General features: G+C 39.1%; 2 protein-coding genes across 3 annotated transcripts; both read left to right on the top strand.

Annotated features, from left to right (window-relative positions):
• The first annotated feature begins 831 nt into the window (after positions 1 to 831).
• LOC114527032 (collagen alpha-3(VI) chain-like) lies at positions 832 to 13,757 on the top strand. Of its 2 annotated transcripts, none has more exons than XM_028548602.1 (8): positions 832 to 935; positions 2,516 to 2,644; positions 7,385 to 7,683; positions 8,030 to 8,336; positions 10,940 to 11,412; positions 11,928 to 12,234; positions 12,657 to 12,970; positions 13,122 to 13,757. In XM_028548602.1, the coding sequence occupies exons 2-8, from the start codon at positions 2,596 to 2,598 to the stop codon at positions 13,431 to 13,433; spliced, it is 2,061 nt and encodes a 686-aa protein (XP_028404403.1). In that variant the 5' UTR covers positions 832 to 935; positions 2,516 to 2,595; the 3' UTR covers positions 13,434 to 13,757. The 2 variants fall into 2 exon arrangements, with proteins under 2 accessions (XP_028404403.1, XP_028404402.1); XM_028548601.1 differs by lacking the exon at positions 832 to 935 and adding an exon at positions 2,359 to 2,428.
• A 6,155-nt stretch (positions 13,758 to 19,912) lies between these two features.
• On the top strand, positions 19,913 to 24,056 carry LOC114526977 (cartilage matrix protein-like). Its single transcript, XM_028548534.1, has 7 exons — positions 19,913 to 20,023; positions 20,103 to 20,395; positions 20,592 to 20,889; positions 21,205 to 21,614; positions 21,967 to 22,270; positions 22,787 to 23,100; positions 23,373 to 24,056. Exons 1-7 carry the CDS (start codon positions 20,011 to 20,013, stop codon positions 23,652 to 23,654), a joined length of 1,914 nt encoding a protein of 637 aa, XP_028404335.1. The 5' UTR covers positions 19,913 to 20,010; the 3' UTR covers positions 23,655 to 24,056.
• The last annotated feature ends 2,586 nt before the right edge of the window (positions 24,057 to 26,642 follow it).

The following is a 26,642-nucleotide window of genomic DNA, read 5'->3' as shown; positions in this document are numbered from 1 at the left end:
AGAGCAATAGTTACACTTCTATAATGTACTAGAATCCAAGAATGGAAATAATTCTAGAAATAGATACGGTTGATTAGAAGCTTTTGTTTCGTATCTTTCTCTATATTTTGTTCAAATCCAAACGCACGAAAGACACTCTGAGTATGAAAGTTGGTCCGTGAAACTATGCATGCAAAATGATTAGATGTTAAATTATACAAGGCTGTTTCTTTTAAGTGTTTACAACGATAGGTGAATATGAACACGTAACTGATTCATGATTTGTTGCATTTTAATTTGGGTTCATCTCGTTCTGCACATGGGGAAGTACACGCGTTGGACATACTTAATTAAGTCTCATTGTTCTTCAAACTTTGTTCGTAAATCCCCTATAGTTATTGGCACAAATGACTTGTTTATATACAACTAAATTTAGTAATGTATCGACTGACATTATTGCCCAGACCCGGGGCGAAATTCCTCGGATAAAATTTTCAAGTCTTGAAAGCTGGTCGTTTCGTCATCAAACCGAATTCACTTGGCGTACGATACGCAATTTCAAATTGCTCTTGCAATATTATGCTTTCTGGTGTGTTTTGATATTGTGGTTGGAATTCGTCAATAACGTGGGACCCTCTCTTTTGTTTAGGAATAGCGCATTTGGCAGCGTGTAAATTGTTCAAAATACGGGCGTATCATGTGGTGTCGACATCTGTCCATCGCTGGCACGCCTTGATCAAATATTACGCTTATTGAGCACTCGTAAATTCGATTAACAAGCTAAGGTGTTTAGTCATAGGCGCCCCGTTGCTTCGCCGTTTGCATAAAAATCCGCGATGTTTGCGACAAGTCCCATTTCTGAGTGTCGTAAGTTGCTCTAAGGACAAGCAAAGGCGTGCTCCCGTCTGCGTTCAAGAGAGAATATTGCTGTCAAACAAGAAATATTTCAGGACCAAGTAAGGACTAGATAGACGTCAACGAGTTGTGTTTTTTTTAAGACAAGTTGATTGAACTATTCAGCGCTATTATTCAGCTTGAAACATAGTTTAATTTAATAAAAGACACAGGCCTTTATAAAGACATTTCCTAGCGGTAATTCAAAACATTGCAGGAACAATCAACGCTAAATTCTACGATTCCCGAAAAGATATCAATAATTTATAAGGGGAAATGGACTAAATGGTATTGGTCATGATTCATGAGGAAATAGGGCATAAACCCAGGAAATTTTCGAGTGAATTTTTCCTTCGAAAGTGTACTGAACGAATGCAGATTATATTATTAGCTGGCAGGTTGACAAATAAAATGTGTCTGGCAACAAACGGAATACTAAAGTAGGCCGTTCTGAACACATTCCAAAGTTAATACTTGTGTTAAGAAGAGTCTGACAGCATATATAGTTCCTTCAACCGTTCCAATATATAGCAGTACATAATCGGAAAAAAAACTCAGTATACTATCATCTGACATAAACTAGAAGTAAGATATGAAGTATTTGCGTCCGTTCATATTTGTTAAATGCATGAAATACCCTCATGTGATTCCTGGAGCTTTTGGCGCAATTTTTTTATTGTCTTTTAGTTTCTGTTTCTCAGTAGCTACAACCCCGCCTTTTATTAACGGGATTTCACTTCTTATATCCTATTACTTTTAGTTACTCTGAGAGAATTATATTTTACTACAGGCATATACATATGACTTAGATTATGTGATGGTATTTTTAAACCAGGACTTCCATTCAATTTTTTTTATAAACCTAAAACGTCAATGACATTCGGGAGTTCACGTATATATTCATCCAACCCTGAAGTTTAATTTTGGAAACATTTGTGAGAGGAATTTGCATAAATGTATGCACTTTAAAACCTTTAATGCTAAGCCTGAGATTTCGACCATTTATAGGCAATGAATGTAAGATTTCTCAACAGTGAACATTATCTAACAATGAACTTAAGTAGCACGTTTCAGCAAAAGTACTTTTTGAAGGGTTGTTAATGAAAATAAGATATAAAATCCAGGTTTATTAAATATTTGAGTTAAGATATGCCATTTAATATCGCCGGTAAATGTTTTCATTTCAGTCAATCAAACAAACCTCGATTCGCGTTGTTCGAATTAGTGGAGTGGTTTACATAACTGAGTCATGACAGCGTTTCCTCGATACTTTCAACGTCAAATAACTTGCGAGCATGGTTTCCATAGAGTTCAAGGCGCGGTTCGGTGCATTCTGAAGGGGCTTTTTTGAAGTGCGTATTATGGCAAATCGCGACCTAATATATTCACTTGGCTGACGCATAAGGATAGCAATACACTTATCTTAATTGGCTTCCGTTAGTACAAAGGTCTCCTTCCGACCAAATTTGTCTTCATTCGTTTATAAATCAAATCGAGGAACATGAGCTCCGATCATAAGGAACTACTATCCTAGATAGGAGGCATTCAATTTTCGGTACGAATGTCAAACATGAAGCAATATTTGTGCATTCAAGTCTATCGTTTCGTTGCTAATATATTACCTTGTTTTTCTTCTCATTAGCAGCCACAAAGTTAAATACGCAGAAAGAGAGGTTTTATCGTAATGGCGCGTACCAATTACATCGTTTTTGCTCTGTCCATATGCTGAGTGTGGATCTATTCCAAGAGGCGCATGCTATGGTGACACAAGGTAAGCTGAAGTCAGAATTAGCGTGTCCATGACTGCTCGTAATATAAATGATTGCTGTTTGTTTTCATTTTAAGCCAGTAATGCACCAGTGCAGGTTATAGTACTATTCTGCAGTATGCTTTCTCGCGTTCAGGGTTAAGGACCCGTCTGAGCTGAGTTGAAAAGCCAAACACAAACACTGCATTTGAACGCTAGCTTAATCATTCGCTTGTCATATTAAATTGTAATTTCCAAGTAGCTTTTTCAGACAAATCCACGGTTATATTGCATACTATTCCAGTAGGATTAAAGTACATTATATATATCTGTGACGTCGAGTTCGTAATTAGTGGTATTATTGCCAAAGAATTAGAGAAATAAAGTCTAGAATATTACGTACGTGATTTAGAACAGAACACATGCCTAAGCACCGTGCCACAAGTAGAATAGAAACGCGCATTACGGGCTATCTAGAAAACAATGCGACAGGATGTTTTGTGTACAAGGAGTAACTTATGCAATGAAAGGGAGAACAAGATCTAGCTGAGTATATCAAATCTTGCAATGGTTATTTTTGAATCATAGCAAATTTAAACAAAGTTAAAAGAGGCACCGGAAAACTAAAATAATATTGACAATAATATTTCGTTGTAGTTCCCATAGTAATATTAACTGTTGTCTGCATACTTTTAAAGTCAGGAAAAAGTCTTTACCCTTGATATGTTCGGCATCCTATATACTTTCTTCGCTAAGAGCGACTCTTTCGGAAAAGTGCGCTCGCGCTATTCCGCAAGCATTTGGTCGCTGTTTACCGGCCGCAGTACCCATGCAGTATCATTTAAATCAACGACCCTCTCAATCCTTGAAATCAAGTTGAGAAATCAAACAGAAGCCACTCTGTTTTTTGCCGTCGTAATCAAAGTTTTCGCGTGCTTGAAAATCGTAAATGATATTCCTTCAAATTTTATGTAACCTAATAATCTATTAAGAATGATAGCTTTTATCTACGTCTAATACGCCTGATTGCATGCACGGACGACTGAAACATGCCCAAGTTCAATATACTTCAACAAAAACGCGGTAGCTTCGCGTCTGGAAAGGCGGAAAGTACAAATTACTAAACATGCTTACGTACACGGAATATATACATAAAGTCATAAACCACACGACGAATTGTGGCATACCAAAAATATATTGCTTCCTGTGGTAAATGCATGGAAAGCCTCGCGGGCTTTAAGATTGCCACTTTTCCCCTAAAAATCGTGTGAATTTCCTGCCCATTTTAAGCAAGAGACAGTACGTGCTGCCTGGTCAGTATAATCCAATTGCGCCTATTTGAAGCTGCATGTGGGAATTTGTTGATCTTCTTGTAAACGCGGCAAGGCGCTTATCATCCAATATGCATGAATATAGCCGTTATTCCAGATTTTGAGAGAATGCCAACAGATTTTAAAAACAGTTTTTTAGCTAAGCATCGACGTTTTTTTTCTTCCTCTAAATACAAGAATCTTTTTGTTGGTCGCAAATTCGACAACAAACTTAGTTCTCATGCTTTGGATCGGCAAATCTTAAAATCACAACTATGCCGGAATAGTTACTTAAAGAGAGCTCTCAGCTTTTCAAAAGCCAATGTCCAATCAAGGAACATTGTACACTATCATTGTACACCGTTGACGTCTTTGTAAAACCGCGTCCCTCGTTGTAAGACGGGAGTTGAATCGATCATTATTCGTAATGACAGTGTGTCTGGCAGCGAGCTTGTCATTTTGAAGAAACGGTTGCTAAAAAATCGCCGGTTTTTTGCGACGAAAATTGCTATGCGATATTTCAAGCAAAGACTGTCTTTGTTTATGCGTTTTGACGTTTTTCAACGTCAAAATAAGGTGCATAATATTGTTGGATATTGTTATGCAATCTAGTGGTCGATAACACAAGACAGTTATGATGATAATAACAGGGTTCTCGTTTTTAAGCATCTTTGAAGGCAGGAATCCTGACGTCTGCATAAACATCCCGCGCTTTTGAATTGGTTCAAGTTGATCTTGTGTACGCATTATTTCTGAAGCCTTCAGGCTATATGATAAAAGACATCGGGAAACTTCTGCAATTACGTATGTACCGTCACAGAACGTGCCCTTACTGTACGAGTATGCGCATTTGACCATGGCTATAGCCGCTTGCCTTCAACAGCGCTAAAAATCACTGCCAACGCTTGTAATTGGTTAAACCGATGCGTGGACTTTGATTGGTTAATGTTTCCTTGATAACTGTACGCAGAATATTTCAAATCTTCCCGAATTTCTATTACTACGATAAAGAATACACACTGCAAATTATGTTGTTCCATTTTGCTCGTTGTTCAACGGGTAAAATATATAATTGATTTCAAGACTTCCTCGCGTACAATCCCGTATAAAAAAGCTGATCGCAGGATGCTTAATTCTTCTCAATGATAACAACTCAATTTATATCCTTGAATTCTTGAAATGCCATAGGGTAACTATGCTGCGTCAATTGTTTTAGGGTAACTTTTAACAACCGTAGTAGCGTTTTAATTGCTCCAAACATTCATTCGTGAAATGCTTCGTCCTCATAACGATAACTCCTTTATTTTTATCTAAATTCTTAAAATACCGGATTTAAACTGCGTAGTTTTGATTGTCTGAACGAATTTCAGCTATCTTAACAACCACTCTCTGCATGCATTGATATTGCCGTTGGAGAAAACCTTATAAAATAGCTTTACCATCGCATTTGTTGTCGCCTTTCATATATTGTCACTTGGTGGGCGTGAAAAGTCCTATTTGACAGTGTCGTAAGAACGACAACAGTGTCGAGACGATTCACTGGTGCAGCGACCACAAGTTATCCATGACGCAATATGCAAAGACACGTTTTGCAGCTTATTAATCTCCGCCATTATCAAAAATCGGGGTGAAATCATTATGACATATATTTCCTCGACAATGAACACGCATCGTGGTGAATTATACCCTTTGTTCATAGGAAATTTATATACAACATCGTCATGGAGAACTTCAGAATTGAAATTGAATGGAAAGACCGAATCATCTCAGCATCAGAGATGAAGTACTTCATTAACTGAAGAGTTCTTGACTGAGTATCTCCTTCATATATTAAAACTACAGATGAGGTGCATGCATACTTTCTCTTTGAGCTGTCATTAAAACTAAGGTGTGATTTCATTAATAGGCTTTTCTTTCGAAATTGTTTTATTTATAGCGATAACGGAACTGCTTCGAACCTTAGAAATATTGAACTCGTTTCCCTCATGAGTTGCAGAGACAGCCTGAAAAGAATTGAACAATATCTCAAGGTTTTCATTATTCGTACACTTTCAACAGTTTGGCAAAGGCAAAGTGTGTTTAACAATCTCCCTTTTATTTAGCCAGTATGATTTGGTTTAGAGATGCGAGCTTTCCTAAGCAAACATAGACTATTATTGCTTTTTGAATGATTTCTCTCATATTATAGTTTCTGTTCACAAAGTTTCCATTAGCATCGCGTGCATATGTGATTGTGAGAGATATTCAGATATCTGTTTGTAGAAGCGAGACAAAGGTTTCCTCTTAAGGAAACTTAATACAGGACAATTTAAAGGTCTAGTGAATTAGTGATAAAACACTGGGCTCCAACGGACGTGTATGCATTAACGCACAAACATCTTTACGATCGTATTTAAACTTTTGAGGCGTTTTGGTCGAACTTTCGAGACTTTTCTTACACATTTCCGTGATGCGAAACTGATTTCCCGGCTTGTTAAATATTACCCATAATTATCTTATATAGATTCTCTGTTTTATATAAAAACGTTTACATCGGCATCGACATCAGTGAATAAATCATTATCCTTGCTTTATTTGTCACGGGAAATAACTCAATATAAAAGTTCAAAAACTATTTTTAAAACCTGATGATCAGACACGATGTAAGTCCCTCAAGATACTGAAACAGGCATTTTTGAACGAAAAGATTTAATGTTCCGCCCTTTCGTATTCAAGTCGATATGTTTGTTGTGCAAATGTTATAATTATTTCCGTTAATTTTACTAATAGGTTTTAGTCTAATTGTAGCTTATTACTTTTTATCGTAATTAATGTAGTGCAATGTGATTGTTCAAGATCAGATAGTGCCTTTTGATAAAGCTGTGATGATAGAGTTGGTCTGTGTCGCCCTCGCAACTTTAACGCACTTTCAACTGAAAGCTCTCTTAGTAGCTAGATCTAGCTTGTATTGTAGCTTAACGTACAACTTTTATGGCAATCGATATAGTTTAAAGCGACGTAGTTTAAAGTTTCTGCTGATTTGCACTTTCAAATTTACCTCTGAAAACTTAGGAATTTGACTAATTTGTGTATTGTAACTCTCGGGTTTTTTTGTGAAACTTGTGGGGCTTTAAAAACCACGACCAGACGACAATTTAAAAAAGTAAAGAAAAAAACATATTCCGAATAAGTAGGACATCTTGAGAGTCAAAATATGAATCAAGCAAGACACAGGTCGAAACTGTAAATTTTCGACTTAATTTCAAAGTCATCTTCAGAGAGAATCTCAATTGATTGTGCATTTGTGGGGCTTTCTCGGCTATAAATGCCGTCTCATTTCTAAGGAACACTGTAGCGAATCCTAAAGATTTCCTTGTGCAGAACATCCACTGCATTTACAGAAACTTTGGCAGAATACACAGAGCTTTTGTTTACTTCATTTGACATTGTATTTTGTTTCCTCTTTAATTTGTAGTTTGCGAAGAACAGCCGAGGGACTTGTTTCTTGTTGTGGATGACTCCGCAAGCATAGGAGGAAGGGATATTAAAAAAGTTCGAAAGTTTCTCACAAAGCTTGTGTCTTCTGTTCACGTCAGCCGCGATATGACACGAATTGGTTTCTTGCAATTCAGCGACGAAAAAAACACAGCGATAAGATTCAATCTCGACAATAAGTTCGACGCTGAGACGATCCGTGAAAGATTCGTGAACATGGAGTACTATGGCGGTCCAAGAACAAGAACTGACCTTGCTTTAAAGATTGTCGTGGACGAGGTGAGAACAGTCGTCGTTTTTTGACTGCATGCATAGGGTTGGTGTACTTCGTGTAAATGAGTTATTGCATGAATGGCTATAAGTATAAGGTTCATTCTGGGCTTCTAGGAAGAAGCCCTTACTGGGCCTCTAGGAAGAACAGTTTAGAACTGATAGAGCTATCCAGTATAAATAAAGTTAGTTTATTTTAGGTTTCCTCCTGTAGTAACACTGGATCAATAAGAGATGATCCTTACTGGACCTCTAGGAAGAACAGTTTAGAACTGATAGAGTTATCTAGTATAAATAAAGTTAGTTTAGTGTAGGGTTGCTCCTGTAGTAACAATCTTAAAACATCATATTTCAGGTTTTCACAAAAACAGGAGGTGATCGTCCCGACGTTCCAGATATCACGATTGTCGTCACTGACGGGAAATCTCGTGACCCCGACCTCACCGCTCTGCAGGCAAAGCGCTTGAAAGATAAGGGAGTTCGTGTAATTGCGATTGGCGCCGGGGAAGATGTTCAAAAAGTCGAAAATGATATGAAAGATGAATTACAGACTATCGCCTCGAGCCCTGATGATGTGAAAATGGTGGACTTTGCAAACCTTGAGAGTATAGCAGTCGATATTGTGAATAAAGTTTGTACACCAATTACGACGACGAGACCACGTAAGTAAAATAAATCATTGCATTCATCTTGTTTTTTATTCAGAATGACTTTCGTGTTCAAATTCATGCCCCACCCCACCCTTCCTAAAACGAAGTCGTTGAAATCGTTTTCGTATCTGAAAGTAAGCGTCAATCAAATTTCAATGCAACAGTAGGTTGGGGGGGGGAGGGGTAGTAGGACTTGTACACAACCACATAAAACGTACTACTGTCCGTTTTTCAAAATATGGCATAGTTTTGTACTGCACAAAGCCGAACCATTTGTGTTGGATTGTAGCCAATGTTAATACTGAGTATGTCCATTTTAAAGCTGGTTCATTAGTGCTTGGCAGACAGTTTGGCTTTGCCGATGATAGCTGATGAGTTTAATGGGGGAAAAAATCTCCACCATGCGAGTGACTCTTGTCAAATCAATAGCTCGCGACCGGCGCATCACATTAAAATTCCTGCTAATTTTGGCCTAGTTTAGAGCACTTTAAATAAATGAAGGCCCTTCATTTACATATGCTCACACCTAGAAACACGATATGAAATTTTGTCGTGAGAAATTGAAAATCATACGACTATATAGCTTCATGAAGTTTACATATATTGAAAGAGCGGTAAATGCAAGGTGTTTATATTGACAACACTAGAACATGTTTACACTGGAATTTATTTTTTATTTCCTACGAAGGTCACTTGTATATAGACATTGTGTCGGCCATTGTTTCTGTCCAATATTCACGCTTCCATGAGCGCTTTACTTGGTAAAAACCGAAATTACGGCGAGGATTTTCTAACCTTTTTTGGCCAGCCAGCCACTGTCTCATCGTAAAATACTTAAAGTCCTTTTTGCCTTGTAAATTTCATACGGTCTCGTAAGTATTTTGAAGAACACTGACCTTTGAGGAATTCGGCGATGAGTTTTCGATAAATTGTTCACATTGTCATTGATAAAGCTCTGTCGAAATGCATTAATTTGTCGTAACAAATTTCACACCATTTTAAACGGGCAAGAACTACTCGTAACATGAAATCAGTGTCAAAATGAATTTCCTCATGTATAAAGAAAGCCTAAAATTAATCAAATTTCTGACGAGAATCGTTTACAAAAACGCTATTTCAATTCGCTTTTCCGTATCAAAACATGTTTCAGGTGGTCTGGAAGTTTAAACAAATATCACAGGAAGTGAAAACTGTTTACATCGCGCGAGATTGTATTATGGCGCAAACAGATGAGTACATCCTAGGCAGGACAGTCAATCTTACAAAAACATTCATTTAAAGCTATGTTGGACAAGTGGAACAAACTAAAGCATGCTTTATAAGCGTTCAACAGCCTATCTATGGACCAAACATAGCAATAAAGTAAACATATATGATTATGAGGCGGGGAACAAATCAGTTTCAATACGAACTGGTCTAATATTATCATGGGAAACTTTTTTGTTTACATTTTCAACTTGCACTTTTACTTTGAGGTAACCGGCATTCTGCCAGTTTTATTATATCTGCGTGTCTGTCCACGTGATAGAGTTCCCTTTCGAACTAGAATCATTCCCACAATGCACAAGTATCGCGCAGTGGGTGGGCGCGATATGCTGATACTCACGCACGCCATAAATGCTAGCAGGTTGTTGGGCGATGATCTTGACAAGTACAGTTCTAGACTTGTGTACCAAACATGGGCGACATACACCCATGGGTATTGGCAGTTGTACATATTTTACAATGAAAAAAATTTCTAGACCGTTTCAAAGTGCCCTTAAAATGCTTGCGGGCCAAGGTTATTGCCAGTTTGTGGGAAAAGAAACACGTCATGCAATGTCGAAACAAAATCTCCTAAAGGTAATACGAAATTTAACCTGAGGTCCGTTCTGTTTTTCCCCCAAAATATAATTGCTACACACTAGACAGTAATATTACCACTGATACAGAATTACTCATATCAGTTTATATTAATTATCACAGACAGAATCTGATAAAGGAACTTTAGGTGGAAGATAACACTGATAGGATCGATTTAATTGGCTATTATCTATTTATCCATTTAGGCACCATTATCAATTCATCTCAATTAATTCTTTCTCGCGACAGACATGCAAATCTGTAATTTGATAAAGTACATGCATTTATTGTTTTATATTAAGACACGGCTGAAACACTATCAGTATACTAAGAATGTTTAGTAACCTTTATTTTATAAGTAAAATACAGGGCTACTCGTTGCTGAATGAACATGCTGATTTCAAACTGCTTTCACATAAGATCAAGAATGACGATAAGCTAAATTATCTCATTTTTGTCAGTCTATTCCGGAAGAAACATTCTGTTGTAGCCACATAGGAGATACTTCTTGGTTTTGAATGATTATATTGTGATACCCTTACAGGTTTAGGAAAAACGAACTTGTCATAAGAATTCCTATAAGACAATACTGCCACATTCTGCCTCTAAGCATTGTCTTGTAAATATTGGGGTTTTGAAGCTTTATATACACAAGCATAGCTATCCGTATATCATTGGCTGGGTTCTATACCTGGTCTGACAATGAAATTTAAAGTTGCGAGTACGGAAAAGTCCGGCACTGAACTAATGCACTTGGTCTATTTTCATTTTAGCGACTACGCGGCCAACCACAGAGTTGAAACCACAGACAGAGAAGCCAGCGACGAGGATTCGTGCCCTGGCACCCAGTCTACCCAGTCTAACGACCGAGCATCTGACAACAGAAGTGAGCACAACAGCAACAGAAGTGAGCACAACCTCACCGCCGCTCGGCTGCTCTGGGAGCGAGGGAAAAGACATTCTTTTCGTGGTCGATGGTTCGGTTAACTTCCAACTTTCTTACGATCTCTCCCACAAATATTTCAGAAAAGTCAAGGGGTTTATCAAGTCGGTTATTCGTGATATTGACGATGATAGATTCAGGGTTGGTGTGATGCAATACACTGAAAAAGGCTCCGCAAAAATGGAAATAGATTTCATGAACCCAAAGGAGTATAGGGAGATTAAAGTACGATTGGGGACCATTGTTCAACAGAGGGGATACAAACGGTTCACCGGGGATGCGTTGGTCGCAGCTAATCATAAGGTTGGTATCTTAAGCTTTGTTTGTCCAAAATATAAGACAAGAATGAATGATATAAACTCCGATTAACATTAACATGTTGAGGTGATTCTCCTATGAATTGTGATATAGCTGTTAGCACACTCATGTAAACTCTCGCATGCTAACTCTCATCAACTCTTATTCTCGTTTGATCAGGACATGATAGTTGAGAAAACACTCATGTGATAAAACTCTCGCTTGGTAACTTTCATTAAACTCTCATTCTCGTTTGATCAGGACATGATAGTTAAGAAAACACTCATGTAAACTCTCGCTTGCTAACTCTCATCAACTCTCATTCTCGTTTGATCAGGACATGATAGTTGAGAAAACACTCATGTAAACTCTCGCGTGCTAACTCTCATCAACTCTCATTCTCTGTCAAGAACGTGAAAGTTTATATATAATTATTATAATATAAAAACGTTGGATACTTGCTAAGTCTAATCACTCCTTGTTTAAGCAAAATCTCAAGTTGTATTTACTTCTAATCATAGTTCTACGAGCTTGATGCAGTGAGACAGCGAGAACGCAATCCAAATGTGATCGTTCTCATCACGCGAGGAATACCAAACGACAAAGAGGATACTCGTAGTGCAGCTAGACTGTTAGGATTAAGACAAGTCCAACTCATTACTGTTGGAGTTCGTTCAACACCATCATCAAAATTTCTTGCATCGTTCTTGGAAGAGATAACCGAGAAGAGCAACGTCATTCTTTCAAAGTACAGAGGCCTAAAGAAACAGCGTTTTCAAGCAATAGAAACGATCTGTTCAGAATTCGAAAAACCTGTTAAACCTGGCAGTAAGTATCTTTTAAAAAGAGAACAATAAGTGATGATCCTTAGTTTAGTTTTAACTTTAAGTTTCCTCCTGTAGTAACACTGGATCAATACGAGATGATCCTTACTGGACCTCCAGGAAGAACAGTTTAGAACTGATAGAGCTATCTAGTATAAATAAAGTTAGTTTAGCTTAGATTTCCTCCTGTAGTAACACTGGATCAATAAAGATGATCCTTACTGGACCTCCAGGAAGAACATTTTAGAACTGATAGAGCTATCCAGTATAAATAAAGTTAGTTTAGTTTAGATTTCCTCCTGTAGTAACACTGGATCAATAAGAGATGATCCTTACTTGACCTTTAGAAGGAACAGCTTGATAAAGGTAGTCAATACGACAGCTATTTTTATTTGCAATAACATCGAAATCTTTCGAAAATTCAAGGGGCCCTAAGTCCATCTCTGTGCCGTCGTGATCCACAAGATATCTACTTCGTAATCGACGGATCAGCGAGCATCAAAACCCCCAACTTCGCCAAAGTCCAGATCTTTTTGATGGATTTCATCTCACTACTAAGAGTGGAGTCGTCCAACATTCACACTGGACTCATGCAGTACAGCGAGGAACGTCTCACTTCGGTGGTCTGGGACTTAGGTGCGTACACGGAGTTCGAGACGATCATAAATATTCGTAACATGAATTACCAAGCTGGGACGCGCACAGCAACTGGCGATGCGCTGACTCGTGTTAACAACGAGGTGAGTGGCTTATTATCAATTTAAACACAAATTCAAGCCATAACTATAACCTAATCTATCTTTAATGCTACCAATTATCCCAATTTGAACCTTTCATGGCGAGAACCTTTCATTTCAACGCCTAATGCGTGCATATTTTTGATAAACACAGGTTTTCACGGGACTTTACGGCGATCGTCCGTACATCCCCGATATGTTGATTATATTCACCGACGGCAATGCCCACGACTTGAGAATAGCCCGCAGACAGGCTGCGTTTTTGAAGGAAAAAGGCATTTTCATCATTACCATTGGGGCTGGAACCGAGCGATCAATCCAAAAATTCAAACAGGAATTAATCGACATGGCCTCTGGACCTGAATATGCGTTTACTGTTGATTTTGAACAGCTCGAATTCTTCGCCGAAAAAGCGTTCCCGCTCGTCTGCCGACTCTTAGGATTAATGAGAAAAAAGCGCCTTTGAAATCGGCAAGGAAACTGAGAGTAGATTGGCAAAAAAATAACCAGAAATATACTCACTTAAAGGTAAAATACACACAAAACCGTTACAGAAGAAAGGAGGCCGTAAGATCACGCCAAGAATATAGTAGAATACCATAAATAACTCAATGTAGAGTTTAAGAGTCGAGAGGATAGTGTACGGGTTCTAGGAACCCATACAAAAAAACATATTTATTAATCTGAAGAACTTTAGGCTTGTTTAGAAGCAAAGGCGACATACACAATCTTGTTGTGAAAATATTTATAATAATACAGTGTGATTGTAACATAATAAAATCAGTAAAAATACGAGTGTGTTATAGGTTCAATATTTTACCACATATATGCCCTTCGTCTTCTTTTTTACCAGATTTCATGAACTTGAACTTGAAGCCGCATGGGTTAGATTCTAAGGATGTTTACCAGGGCATCTTACCGTTTGTCGACAGGAAATTTGAATCGGCACATATGACCCTTGCGATCTTTTTGGCTTAAACATTGGGTTGGTCGGATTCCTGTGAAATTAAATTACTCTTCGCATGTGCATAATATCTCGTTGATCCCAATCGCGTGAGCCTCGTTCTAGTTTGACTGAAACACGAGAGTTGATAGTGACTATTTTAGGCATGACGAATGCGGGAACTACTTGCCTGAACTAACAACCTGGCGACATATGCCACCTCAGCAGGTCTCGCTTGTGTTTAGATAGTTTTTGTGAGGAATTCATTGGCTTAATTGCGAGACAAGTTCCTCTCGTGCGCGGTGGATAATCATTCGCGTTAAGTTAATCGTCTCTTGAGCTATTTAGCTCAGCAAAGTATAAAAAGCCACGATTTCACTGAGACCACTTCGCAGGCTTGCAGAAATTTTTTTCATCTAATCAAAAACATATTGTGTGTTGATACACGATCTCACAGTCATGCACAGCGAGCCTTCGATTGCCGTTTTCGTCGATTAGAAGCGATATAGGCAACTGTCTTTTTCCCAAGTTTGATTTTAAAAAATATCAGTTGATGCACTCTCGCCTGAATGACTCGTATCTTGTTTTCCCCGTTGCGAAAACATGGTTATTCATCCATGTACTCGGGACAATCTTTTCCCAATCCGAAGTGGTGGAACAACAAGATTACTAGCATGACCTTGGAAAGATGAAAAAGAACTAGAGTCGAATATTAAAGCCTGTCATCTTCCACTTTTTCTAGTTATGTGATAGCCGTTAATCGTAGCCCTAGAACGTCATCATGTTCTTTAAAAGTACTTCAGATGTTTAATTATGTTTCAAAATAAATCTCTCAATCCAGAGTGTTGAAAGAGGTATCCAAAATTGGTCAGAGTAAAGAAGGATACACATTGGTCAGACGGCATAAGTCAGTATTAAACGTTTGCAGTCGATGGTAGCTCAATCTATCGAAGAATAGCTTCCCAAAAACACAATTGTAAGGAGAGGAAACAGAAGCTGCTTTAAAAGCTGGTTGTTTTAAAGGTGGGTAACGGGTTTCTTTGTTAGGCAATATAATATATAAGACTCTAACTTCAGCTTAAAATAATTTTATCTGCGGTGAATATAAACATTTGCTTACCTTCATGATACGATGCATGCGATTAACTTCGATATATCAGATTATGTAGTGAATATATCGCATTATGTATTTATCAAGAACAATTCTCCATTCAGGTTTGGGCTGCCCTCTGTTTTATTTCCTTCAGCTTCGCGTGACAAATTGTACGCGTTTAGCTTTCGTTCGCACGAAAAGTGACGCGGATTTTTGCCGTGAAATTTTTTTTAAACACACGCAGTGTAGTGTGGTTCAAACGACGCAACATTTCGTACGTGTTCACAAACGGTGCGATTAAATGTTCTTTGGGTTCCCGCGTGATATTTCTCCTCTTGATAAATGCTTGCCTTGCTCCGAATCTACTGGAAGGGAAGATACATAAACTTGTCTGTTCACAAAGCGATGAAATTCGTGACCTCATGCCATACGTTAGTTAGCTAATGCGTTTCAAATGTGCACGTTGCTTGAAATTCAATCCTTACGATCCTCTTAGTTTTAAAGTCAAGATTTTACCTATAAACAAACTATCATCGTTGCTTTGTAATACGATTAGAAGATTGGAAGCCCTACGATGAAATAAAAATAAGTGATTGTTTCAATGTTGGGAAGTGAGTACTTAAATATCGCGCGTAACAACTTCTATGGTGTTTTGAATCGATAGATATATGATTCGTAAAATACGAATGATGCAAGTGGTTACAATAGGATGATGGGACGAATCGAGTGGCTCAACCAACCAAACAAACTAGTCAACAATTGGCTAGAGTCCAGTTGATGTAGATAAATAACAGGTTAAAAAACATCTGCAATGCATTTCTCAACCCTCAAACATGTTCATAAACACTTTTCTAAATGCAATCTTTTATCACTCCGACCTTTGTTAGAAGGCAATAGCCTCGCATCTTTTACCAAAGCGATAGATTTCGGGTTAATGAAGATTAAGTAGTTGATTTCTCGGAATCTGCAACACATTTTATGCTTGGTATTTGAGCTCTTGATAATAAGCCTGATGTAGTTCTCAAGTAGTCCAGCGAGATAATCTTCAATGTGCTTCAACATGCTGTGGCGTCCCACTGAGGTATCATTAGGACACGAGACTATCAGACAAGACTGTCACTCGTTAGTATACAGTGAAAGTCCAACATGACGTTAAGGATGTCTGGAACCCAATCACTGCACATGCGCCTAGCCAGCTCTGGGGCCGGTTGTTCGAAAGGCGTTTAGCTTAAACAGTGGATAAGCCAAAGTTTAAAAGTCTTCTCATACATCTTGTGAATGACTGAAGCTGCATTTCATGCATTAAATATGTACTTTCATTGAAAATTAAGCTATTTACATCGAAATATTTCGGCTAATTTGTCCAATAAAGACATGATTTTGTTTTCAATTTCGAACTTATCCAACGTTTAGGCTAAACGCCTTTCGAACAACCGGCCCCTGAACTGTCAGTATAATGGATGGGTCACCAAAACCTCCTAATTTATACTGGATCTGCTTATAATAGTTATTCAATATGGTTTTTAGTAACGCATTATGTTTATTTAAAAGTGCTGGCTGGTCAATAGGTGCAGCCTGCCCTTGCCTTTAATCGTCGCGTGAATCGATAATGTTACATTTGCACCTTAGTGCAAATTGCATCTTCGGGGCTAGCCACCTTTACTGTCATCCAGTGGATAAATTTCGAGAGACAAACTCTAGGTATAGCAACGGCTGCAACGCACATTCCTGTGGCATGGCTTTACTCGGTTTTACAAACAAGCAATCATATATATTTAGCAATTTACCATTCTGTATTGATCGAATTAATTTGTGATCATTTTTCTTTGAAGGTTCTCACAAAATGGCCGCTCTGGTATGTATAATGTTCGTAGTTTTTGCTTCGTTGAATGCTCATGTTGTCAACGGGCTGCCACGCAGAAAGCGTGATATTTCATCAGGTAAAAGCCGATTGCTAAATGCAGGCGGTTGCCATTGCTGTTTATCGTGTTTTCTTGTCAATTTTCAATGTATTCAAAACATTCGCCATGCCTTCTTCTTTAGTTGAATGCAATTACGAAAGATTTCACGATATCTATTTCATCGTCGATGGATCTCTAAGCATCACACCAAGCAATTTTAAAAAGCTCAAAAATTTCCTCATCAACTTCATCAGTTATGTACAAGTTGGTAATGACACGAACCACATCGGCCTCATTCAGTTCAGCGAAGAACAGCTCACGAGTGTCGAGTTTGACTTCAAGGACAGACAGGAGAAGTCAGCCATATTGAAACGAATCAGCGACATGCGCTATCACAGCGGTCAGAAAACGTTTACTGGTCAAGCTTTAAAGATAGTCCTCGACTCGGTAAGACTTGCTTCAGACGTGAAATAGAGGAATCGTTGGGGAGGGGGGGGGTTAACCTTAAATAAACCTTAGGATTCTTAAATTGGGATCCTTTTTAATAATTATCAGCTCCAAAGCTGCAACGTTATTGTTTTCAAGCATTTTTGCAATGGTTGAAAAAATCACCATCCAGTGTATATATATCCAGGCTTCGTGCAACCAGACAAACTTTTATCCATCCAGCAGTTAGCAATCAGCTCAGTCCCTAGAATAGAAATCTGTGTCAAAATCGTCCTTTAACAAACGTTGCCTTTAAATCAGGTGTCTCCTGGAAGAGGTTATCACCGACCGAATGCGAACGATCTGATAATCATATTCACAGACGGTCAGGCACACGATAGTTACGAAGCGAAAAATTACGCCGGCACCTTGAAGAAGAATGGTATCCGAATTATCGGGGTTGGAATAGGGCCTTATCTTTCTCGCTTTATTAAAGATCTTGAAGAAATGGCCTCTGGTCCACGAAATGTATATACTTTCACTTTTGCGAACCTTACACAAGATGTGGCTAAGAAGACTGCCCTGGATGTTGCAAATGAAATTTGTCTGGCGTTAGAGACGCCTACTGTATCAACTCGCCCAGCGACAACCACCGAAGTACCAACGACTACCGAAGCATTCACGACCACTGAAGCTCCGACGCCCACCGAGATACCGACGACTACCGAAGCATTAACGACCACAGAAACTCCAACAACTACCGAAGTAACAACGACCACTGAAGCTCCGACAACCACTGAAATGCGAACGACTACCGAAGCATTAACGACCACTAAAGCTCCGACAACCACCGAAATACCCACAACTACTAAAACATTAACGACCACTGAAGCTCCGACAACCACCGAGATACCGACGACTACCGAAGCATCAACGACCACAGAAACTCCGACAACCACCGAAATAACAACAACCACCGAAGCTCCGACAACAACCAGAATTCCGACAACTACAGAAGCTCTCACAACCACCAAGGCCCTGACGACTAAACGATCAACTACAGAAGCATTAGCGACAACAAGTAGGTGATTCCCAATTTATAAATGAACACGCGTAATTATGATGTTTACTATAGTCTATAACTACTGTGATTTCCTTTTTTAGAAAGCTGTGGCGGTGAGTCGTATGATATCTTCCTAATGGTAGACGGTTCGGTCGCGGACAATGTTGATTTTGCCAAAGTTAAAGAGTTTTTGACAAATTTTGTAAACGACTCGAATGTCAGCCCGTCACAGACCCACATTGGTCTGCTACAATTCAGCTTACCTCACTTAGCATCTTTGGAAATTATGTTTCAAGACTTGCAAGTCAAGAGTTCCCTTGTGGAAAGGATACGTTCGCTGTACTATCAGGAAGGTGAAGGCAGATATACTGGACAGGCGTTACAAGCTGTCGAAGGCTCGGTTCGTGACAATTGTCATATATCACGAATATTTCACTCTTCTATTTCAGTCCAAAAGTGTAGCGTAACTTCTTTTTGGACTTTGCACGAGTTATTCCTTTTCACGGTTAAACTGTTTCTTTTCTAATAGGTATTCACGGGACGCAATGGTGATCGACGAAACGTTAAGGACGTTGTAATTTTACTTAATTTTGGTCCATCCAGTGATATTATAAAAGCACAGTTTGAGGCTTCTTTTTTGAAAGCAAGGAACATCAGAATTATACCTATTGGAATTGGAAAAATGACACAGGCGAGAATGATAGAACTACGAAGACTAGCCACAAGTCCAGGAGATTTATTGACAACGTCCTTTGAAAATTTGCCTCGAACTTCTAGAAATTTGTTGAACAAGCTTTGCATAGCTCATGAAACGGAACCTACACAGAAACCAACAACAACACTTGAACTAACACCAACAACAACATTTGAACCAACAACAACACCAGAACCAACAACAACACCAGAACCAACAACAACACCAGAACCAACAACAACACCAGAACCAACAACAACACCTGAACCAACAACAACACCTGAACCAACAACAACACCTGAACCAACAACAACACCTGAACCAACAACAACACCAGAACCAACAACACCAGAACCAACAACAACACCTGAACCAACAACAACACCTGAACCAACAACAACACCTGAACCAAAAACAACACCTGAACCAACAACAACACCTGAACCAACAACAACACCTGAACCAACAACAACACCAGAACCAACAACAACACCTGAACCAACAACAACACCTGAACCAACAACAACACCTGAACCAACAACAACACCAGAACCAACAACAACACCTGAACCAACAACAACACCTGAACCAACAACAACACCTGAACAACAACAACACCAGAACCAACAACAACACCTGAACCAACAACAACACCTGAACCAACAACAACACCTGAACCAACAACAACACCTGAACCAACAACAACACCTGAACCAACAACAACACCAGAACCAACAACAACACCTGAACCAACAACAACACCAGAACCAACAACAACACTAGAACCAACAACAACACCAGAACCAACAACAACACCTGAACCAACAACAACACCTGAACCAACAACAACACCTGAACCAACAACAACACCAACTAATGCTCCTACGACCTCTGATAGAATCCCAGCTGGTCCACCTGTTAAAATGCGAGTTGAAGGTAATCTTGTTTTAAGGCATTCTCTTATTTGAAGACACCAATACTCTAAACAGTATATTACACGTCTTGCCTCTTTTAGAGTGCAACGAACGCGATATTTTCTTCCTTATTGATGGCGGCGCTAGTGTAGGGCCGGAAAATTTCAAAAGACAAGTGGAATTCTTAGCAAGGTTCGTGAGAAAAGTTGATCTGGATTCTAGGAAGATACGTCTTGGAGTAATAGAAGTTAGCAACAAGGAGAGAACAAAAGTAATATTTAGTTTTGAGTCCTCGCAAAATCCGCTTGATATTGAATATTTACTCAAGGATATGCCGTTTTACAACAAACCAGATAGATACGTTGGAGAAGCACTGAAGAAAGTCTATACTTCGGTGAGTACCGTAATACAATCGACAGTAACATAAGCCACTTTTTCATGGCTTAAAGTGAACTTTTTTTTTCTAATCAAAGAAATTTTGCGAGAGAAATGACTTCATGGTTTGTCGTTTTCAAACCTGATCGTGCATGCTTTCTAATGATGTTTTCCATCTAAATTTTTCAACTTGTTTCTGATAAACACTCTTTCAGGTATTTACGGGCTCTGACGGAGACCGTCCGGAGGTTGGCGACACCCTGGTGATCCTTATGAACGGCCGAATGAAAGACGCAGCAGTCGCCAGCGAATATTCGGAAAAACTGAAAGTTCGTGGAGTGCGGATAATCGCTGCCGCGGTGGGAACCGAAACGGAATTATTTGAAGATCAGATCGAGCTGATGGCTTCGAGCTTGCAAGACATGCTTAGGTCGAATTTTGATTATCTTGACCAAGTCGGTAATCACATTTTGAACAAAATTTGTACATTGGTGCCAGTGACTCGAGAGCCAGGTATATTGTGAATTCATTAGCATATTGTGCGTATAGTGCGTGTCCAAATCAATAAATGACTGGGAAAAGTTTGATGACTGCAGATGTTCATTTTACACGAAATTAATAAAATAATAAGAAAAAACGAATTTTGATCAAAAACACAATATCTTCAATAGCTGACTTGCATTGTGATAACAATTTGCGGACACTGTTTTTCAGTAGTCGTGTTCGAGATTAAATGTCAAAATTTGTTGCATTTTAAATTGTTAAATTTCAAATTGTTTCGAAATTTGTTACATCTGTTGCTGATAGTGCTTGATTTCAATTCAATAGAAATCCAAGCTCCTAATAGGATCATAACTCTTCCGACTTCAACACGTCCAACGACCGTCGAGACAACGATACCAACCACCCGTCCTACAAAGCGACCCCCGCCAGAAGCGTGTACCACCACACAACCGAGGGACATCCTCTACATGGTCGACACCACGGCGAACGTGACTGAGTCTGAATTAGAAAAGGCCAAACAGTTCATCAGCTACTCCATTGCACGTTTCAATCAGATTGATGAATCATTCATGATGGGTGTGATGCAGTTCAGCGACAAAAACACGGCCAGAATGGTTAGAGATATCACAAAGTACAAAAGTAGAAATGACCTCGAGAATGATTTGGATAAAATGGAACTACAAGGTCATTCAAAAAGATTCACAGGGGAAGCGCTTGTAGAAGTTGGAAAAACGGTTAGAAATCTGTTAAACGCTTTCCTTTTCTATACACATGAGTAGTTTTATCCTTTCATTCCTTTCATTTACTAAAATAGCTGTTTCTTCTGGTATCTTATTGAACAATCACATACAGTGCTATACCGAACAAATATTTTCCGTTGCAAGATGAGCGTACGTTGAGATACTATGTGGTTCATCCTAGTTAAGCTAAATATATTTATACGAAAATGATACGGTCCGCAAGGGGATGCTTTTCGATTAGATATCTCATTTAAGACGTCTGGGACGTTGAAATGACAACTTGAATCTAACAGGGAGATGCTTCCATCTATCGATAAACACCATGTACTGCTTTTCGTTGCTATAGTTCTACGAGTTCAACACAAAACATGACCGGCACGAAGTTCAAGGTATCATCATTTTGCTGACAAACGGCTTTGCTAGCGACCAAGCGAAGGTCGTGTCTGAGATTGACTTGCTCAAGGCAAGATACATCAAAATCATCGTCATCTCCTTCGGCGATTTGCGATACTTAGTGGATCAAAAGTGGAACGAGATTGTGAATGTTACATATTTGTTTACATCAACACTGTCGCCTCCATCCCATTTTCGCGAGCTGTTTGATTTCATTTGGGAGCCCATATGTTCTGAGTTTTACTACAGGAAGAATTGTAAGTGCGATGAAGAACTCCCTTATACAATGAAGGAGGTCCTGGGATTATTTGTGCTTTATATTTAAGGAACAATTTTCACTCAGAGGAAACAGTTAGAACTGATAGAGCTATTCAGTATAAGTAAAGTTAGTTTAGTTTAGGTTTCCTCCTGTAGTAACACTGGATCAATAAGAGATGATTCTTACTTGACCTTAAGGAAGAACAGTTTAAAACTGATAGAGCTATCCAGTATAAATAAAGTTAGTTCAGTTTAGGTTTCCTCCTGTAGTAACACTGGATCAATAGGAGATTATCCTTCCTGGACCTCTAGGAAGAACACTTTAGAACTGATAGAGCTATCCAGTATAAATAAAGTTAGTTTCGTTTGGGTTTCCTCCTGTAGTAACACTGGATCAATAAGAGATGATCCTTACTGGACCTCTAGGAAGAACAGTTTAGAACTGATAAAGTTACCCAAGGCTCTTGGGAGAATTGTTTATTTATAACAATGCCAAAATATTTTGATTATTTCAGACCCACCAGCTTCTTTTCAATGCGATGGTCGCCCACATGATATCTACTTTGTAATTGACGGATCAGCCAGCATCAAGCACACGAACTTCAGAAATGTGCGAAAACTTCTACAAGATCTTGTCATTCTGCTGACCAGGCAGAATGATAACCTGCATATTGGAATGATGCAATACAGCGAGGCGAAAAGAACTGAAAAAAATTTAAGGCTCGACAAACACTCCACGGAGGAGATCATTGACGTCATACAATCTATGACGTATCACGCTGGACGCCAAACGAGGACTGGGGACGCGCTGAGTAGGGTCAGCACAGAGGTTAGTTGTTTGAAGAATTTTGAGCGAAAGCTTGAATTTGAATGACATTTTTAGGCGGAGAGAAATTTAGTTTATTCAAGACTGGATGTTTCTGACTTAATCAAGATTTACATTCAACCAGGATTTAGGTCTTATGTTTACGATTAGAATTTAGATAAATGCCTCTCATTTGTTCCAATTGAAGTTCATAAATTTAGTTGTCATTTCAACTGAAGACATCGTCAAACATGCAGCAATTTCCAGCGCGGTGATTATATTGAAATGTTTTTCAGGTCTTCAACAAATATGGCAACGACCGACCTTTGGTCGATGACATTTTGATTCTGTTCACAGACGGTAATGCGCATGACCTAAAGCTTGCTCACCAGATGGCTGACGCAATGAAGTCACGTGATATTAAAATTGTTGGCGTTGCCGCGGGAAAAGAGGAGGAGGTGAAGAAATTTAGGGGCGAACTCGAGAAAATTGTTACCAACAAAGACGACATCATTAGTGTCGATTTTCCAGATTTGGCCAGCTTTGCTACGAAGTTATTGCGACTAACCTGTGATTAGCGTTTATAGACAGGTTTCAATTTTTACGCTTGTAATATAAGAGGGGGGTTACAGTAGTACATTTTTACCTAAGCGGTATTCTTCCAAATGGCCGTAGTGATGTTAACGGCTCTTTGAATTTGGCGCAAGAAGCTGTATCCTAATTTATGGTTATGATGTCAAATATTTTGACATGCATCATCACGCTGTTTTAGGCCCCTTACAGACGAGTACGTTTTCTATGACAAGTTTTTATGTGACAAGTTTTAATTGTTCGTCTGTACACCCAACTTTGCCGGACAATTTTTTCTATGACAAGTACACTTGTTCAAAAATCGAGTATACTTGAATCAAGTAAACCACGCTGTTTTACTGATGGTCTAATTCTGGTCCTATATATGTAAAATTTCAGGCATGTTTTGTGCTCATATACAAACATTAAACAATAAAACCATGTTTTGGTTATGATGTCAAATATTTTGATATGGATAACCACGCTGTTTTAATGGTCAATTGCTTGTCCTATGTAACTTTGCAAGCATGGATATATGCTTGATTTCAAATTTGTAAGTGGAAGCACTGGTTTTCTTAGCATTTTGAACACTCTTTACAAGGTTAAGGTTTAGAGTTAATCTTAATCTTAAGACCTGACCTGATCTCAAGGATTAAATTCGTGTATTTCTATCAGCCGCATGTCATCATCGCCATGGATTCTCGCATTAATGTCGCATTGTTTGGCCTTGGTCGGGCTGGAAAAATTCACTTTAAAAACCTCTTTAATAACGTGCGCGTCGACTTGAGGTACTTGGTCGAGGAATACACAAGCGAGGCAGAGACGTTTGTGTCCGAATATGGATTAAATACCAAAATTATTCACGCCAGCGAATACAAGAGCGTTCTTAGTGATGACTCACTTCATGCCTGTGTTATTGCAACTCCGACGCAAAGCCACGAAGAGTTGGTGCTCGCCAGTTTAGGGGCGAACAAAGCTGTGTTTTGCGAGAAGCCTTTGGCAAACAGCGTAGAAAAAATTGGTATGAAATGATCTAATGTCAAGCAAGTTTACTATTCACAAATACGACACAGACACAGAGAACTTAGGGCAGAATAGGGCCGAATTCCACGGGCGCTTTTTCTCGGCGAAATGCGGAATATTTCGCCTGTTTCTTTTGAATTTCGACCGCTTGAATTGATTAATTCTGTTCCATTGCTCACATTCAAAAGAAGCAGGCGAAATATTTCGCATATCTCTTGAAAATTTAGCCCGTGAAATAAGGACTTTAGGTTATTTGTTGGGGATTTAGTTACTCACTGTTGCACAGAAACCGTGTTTCTCTATCGACCTGTTCAGATTTCGCTCGCTATAAGATCGATCAGGCAAGATCTATGCGAAGTTGAAAGCGCGGGTCCGTAAGAGCTCAGAGTTTCTCAGACAAGCTATCATTGCGGACATTGCCTAAATATTTCGCAATCGATACAGTATAAGCTGTCACAACACGCGACAGAGATATGTCATCGTCATACACGTAAGCCTCTAGATTTGAACACTGTCATTTGAATGAAACACTAAGTAAATAGCAATAGACACTTGACACTTGACACTTCCCGAATTTGCTTGCTTGAGTGCACACAGAAAAATAGCTTAGAAACGAAGCAGGCAATGAAATCTATTGTTAGTGGGAAGGTTTAAGGTTTTCATTGCCCGCGAAGAAATTCGTGAAGTGTCTATTAAACGCTGTTTAAATTACTAAAGGCGTTGTTACACTATGCAACTTTCCTTGCAATTCGCATTGCAATTCCACTTGTGAGGCATCCAAAGTTGTCAAATGCAAACCATTCCTTCGATTGATGACGTATAGCATTTTGAACACTGTTTACAAATTAACACCCTCAAAATTAGAATTGGATTGCAAGTTGCAAGGAAAGTTGGATGGCGTAACAGCGCCTTAAATACATCGTCTTTTCTAGCCAAATGTTATGACGAGGCGAAGAAGAGAAATCTACCTTTAATATGCAGTTTCAACCGGCGTTTTGACCCCGGAGTCCGGGAGATATACGACCGAACTAAGTCTGGCGAGGTGGGGCAAGTGCAAATGGCCAAACTCACAAGTCGTGATTCACCTCTGCCACCCATGGAATTCCTGAGACGAACAAACGGCACTGCACGTGCGCAGTGCACGATCTCGACGTGCTGGCGTGGATCTTTGGAGAGAGACCGCTGAGCGTATATACGACGGCTCATTGCTTCATCGACGAAATTAGAGCGATGAATGACGTGGATACCTTAGCGATTGTCTTGAAGTTCCCAAGCGGAGGGATAGGGCTGGTTGATATATCCAGGCGTGCCGTCTTCGGTTACGATCAACGCTTTGAGGTATTTGGTGACAAAGGCATGTTGATCCAGCCCAATTACAAGCCATCTAATGTCGAATTCTCCGGCAAAGACGGATCCTCGACTGGCCGAATTTATCACTCGTTTCCAGGTCGCTATTCAGAATCGTACGTCAAGTCTCTGGATCATTTCCTTGATGTCATCCAAGGAAAATGTCCACCGGCTATTACCAAGGAGTCGACATTACTCGCTTGCGAGATTGTCGAAGCCTGCGAACAGTCGCTAAAATCCGGTCAAGCGGTTATGTTGCCGCAATAAACTTCATTTAGGTAGTGTTAAACTCTAGTTATGTAGCGTTTAAATTATACGTTTATGTGGATATTAAATTGCCAATTAACAATATGACACCTCATCTTTTGTCCTCGTTTCAGTTCAGTTTATTATCATAGGCAAGTTGAACGAGTTTTTTGAACAGTGTTTATGATTCGTTCTTTCAGAAATCATTTTCTATAGTTCATTGTGTTTTATTGTTATCATCAGCCAATAGCAAAGCTTGTTCATATAGATACGTACCGACCCAGGAAAATATGAAAACGAAAATGAAAAGTCATAAGCCATTGTAAGTCTACACCTTGCTTTCGACAAACTTTATAAATAATTTACCATAGACGAACACG

This window comes from Dendronephthya gigantea, unplaced genomic scaffold (assembly GCF_004324835.1).
Source record: "Dendronephthya gigantea isolate DGI-Jeju-01 unplaced genomic scaffold, DenGig_1.0 000042F, whole genome shotgun sequence".
NCBI lineage: Eukaryota > Metazoa > Cnidaria > Anthozoa > Malacalcyonacea > Nephtheidae > Dendronephthya > Dendronephthya gigantea.
The sequence above is the reverse complement of the archived record's forward strand: the minus strand, read 5'-3'. Positions and strand labels throughout refer to the sequence as shown.

Bases quoted from the DNA above. Each gene is read 5' to 3' on its own strand.
- LOC114526977 (XM_028548534.1), top strand. The intron at 20,890-21,204 runs GTATATTGTGAA...TCAATTCAATAG, and splicing joins GCCAGTGACTCGAGAGCCAG to AAATCCAAGCTCCTAATAGG. The intron at 23,101-23,372 runs GTTAGTTGTTTG...AATGTTTTTCAG, and splicing joins TGAGTAGGGTCAGCACAGAG to GTCTTCAACAAATATGGCAA.
- LOC114527032 (XM_028548602.1), top strand. From the start codon at position 2,596: ATGCTGAGTGTGGATCTATTCCAAGAGGCGCATGCTATGGTGACACAA. The intron at 2,645-7,384 runs GTAAGCTGAAGT...TTTAATTTGTAG, and splicing joins GCATGCTATGGTGACACAAG to TTTGCGAAGAACAGCCGAGG. The intron at 8,337-10,939 runs GTAAGTAAAATA...TTTTCATTTTAG, and splicing joins AATTACGACGACGAGACCAC to CGACTACGCGGCCAACCACA.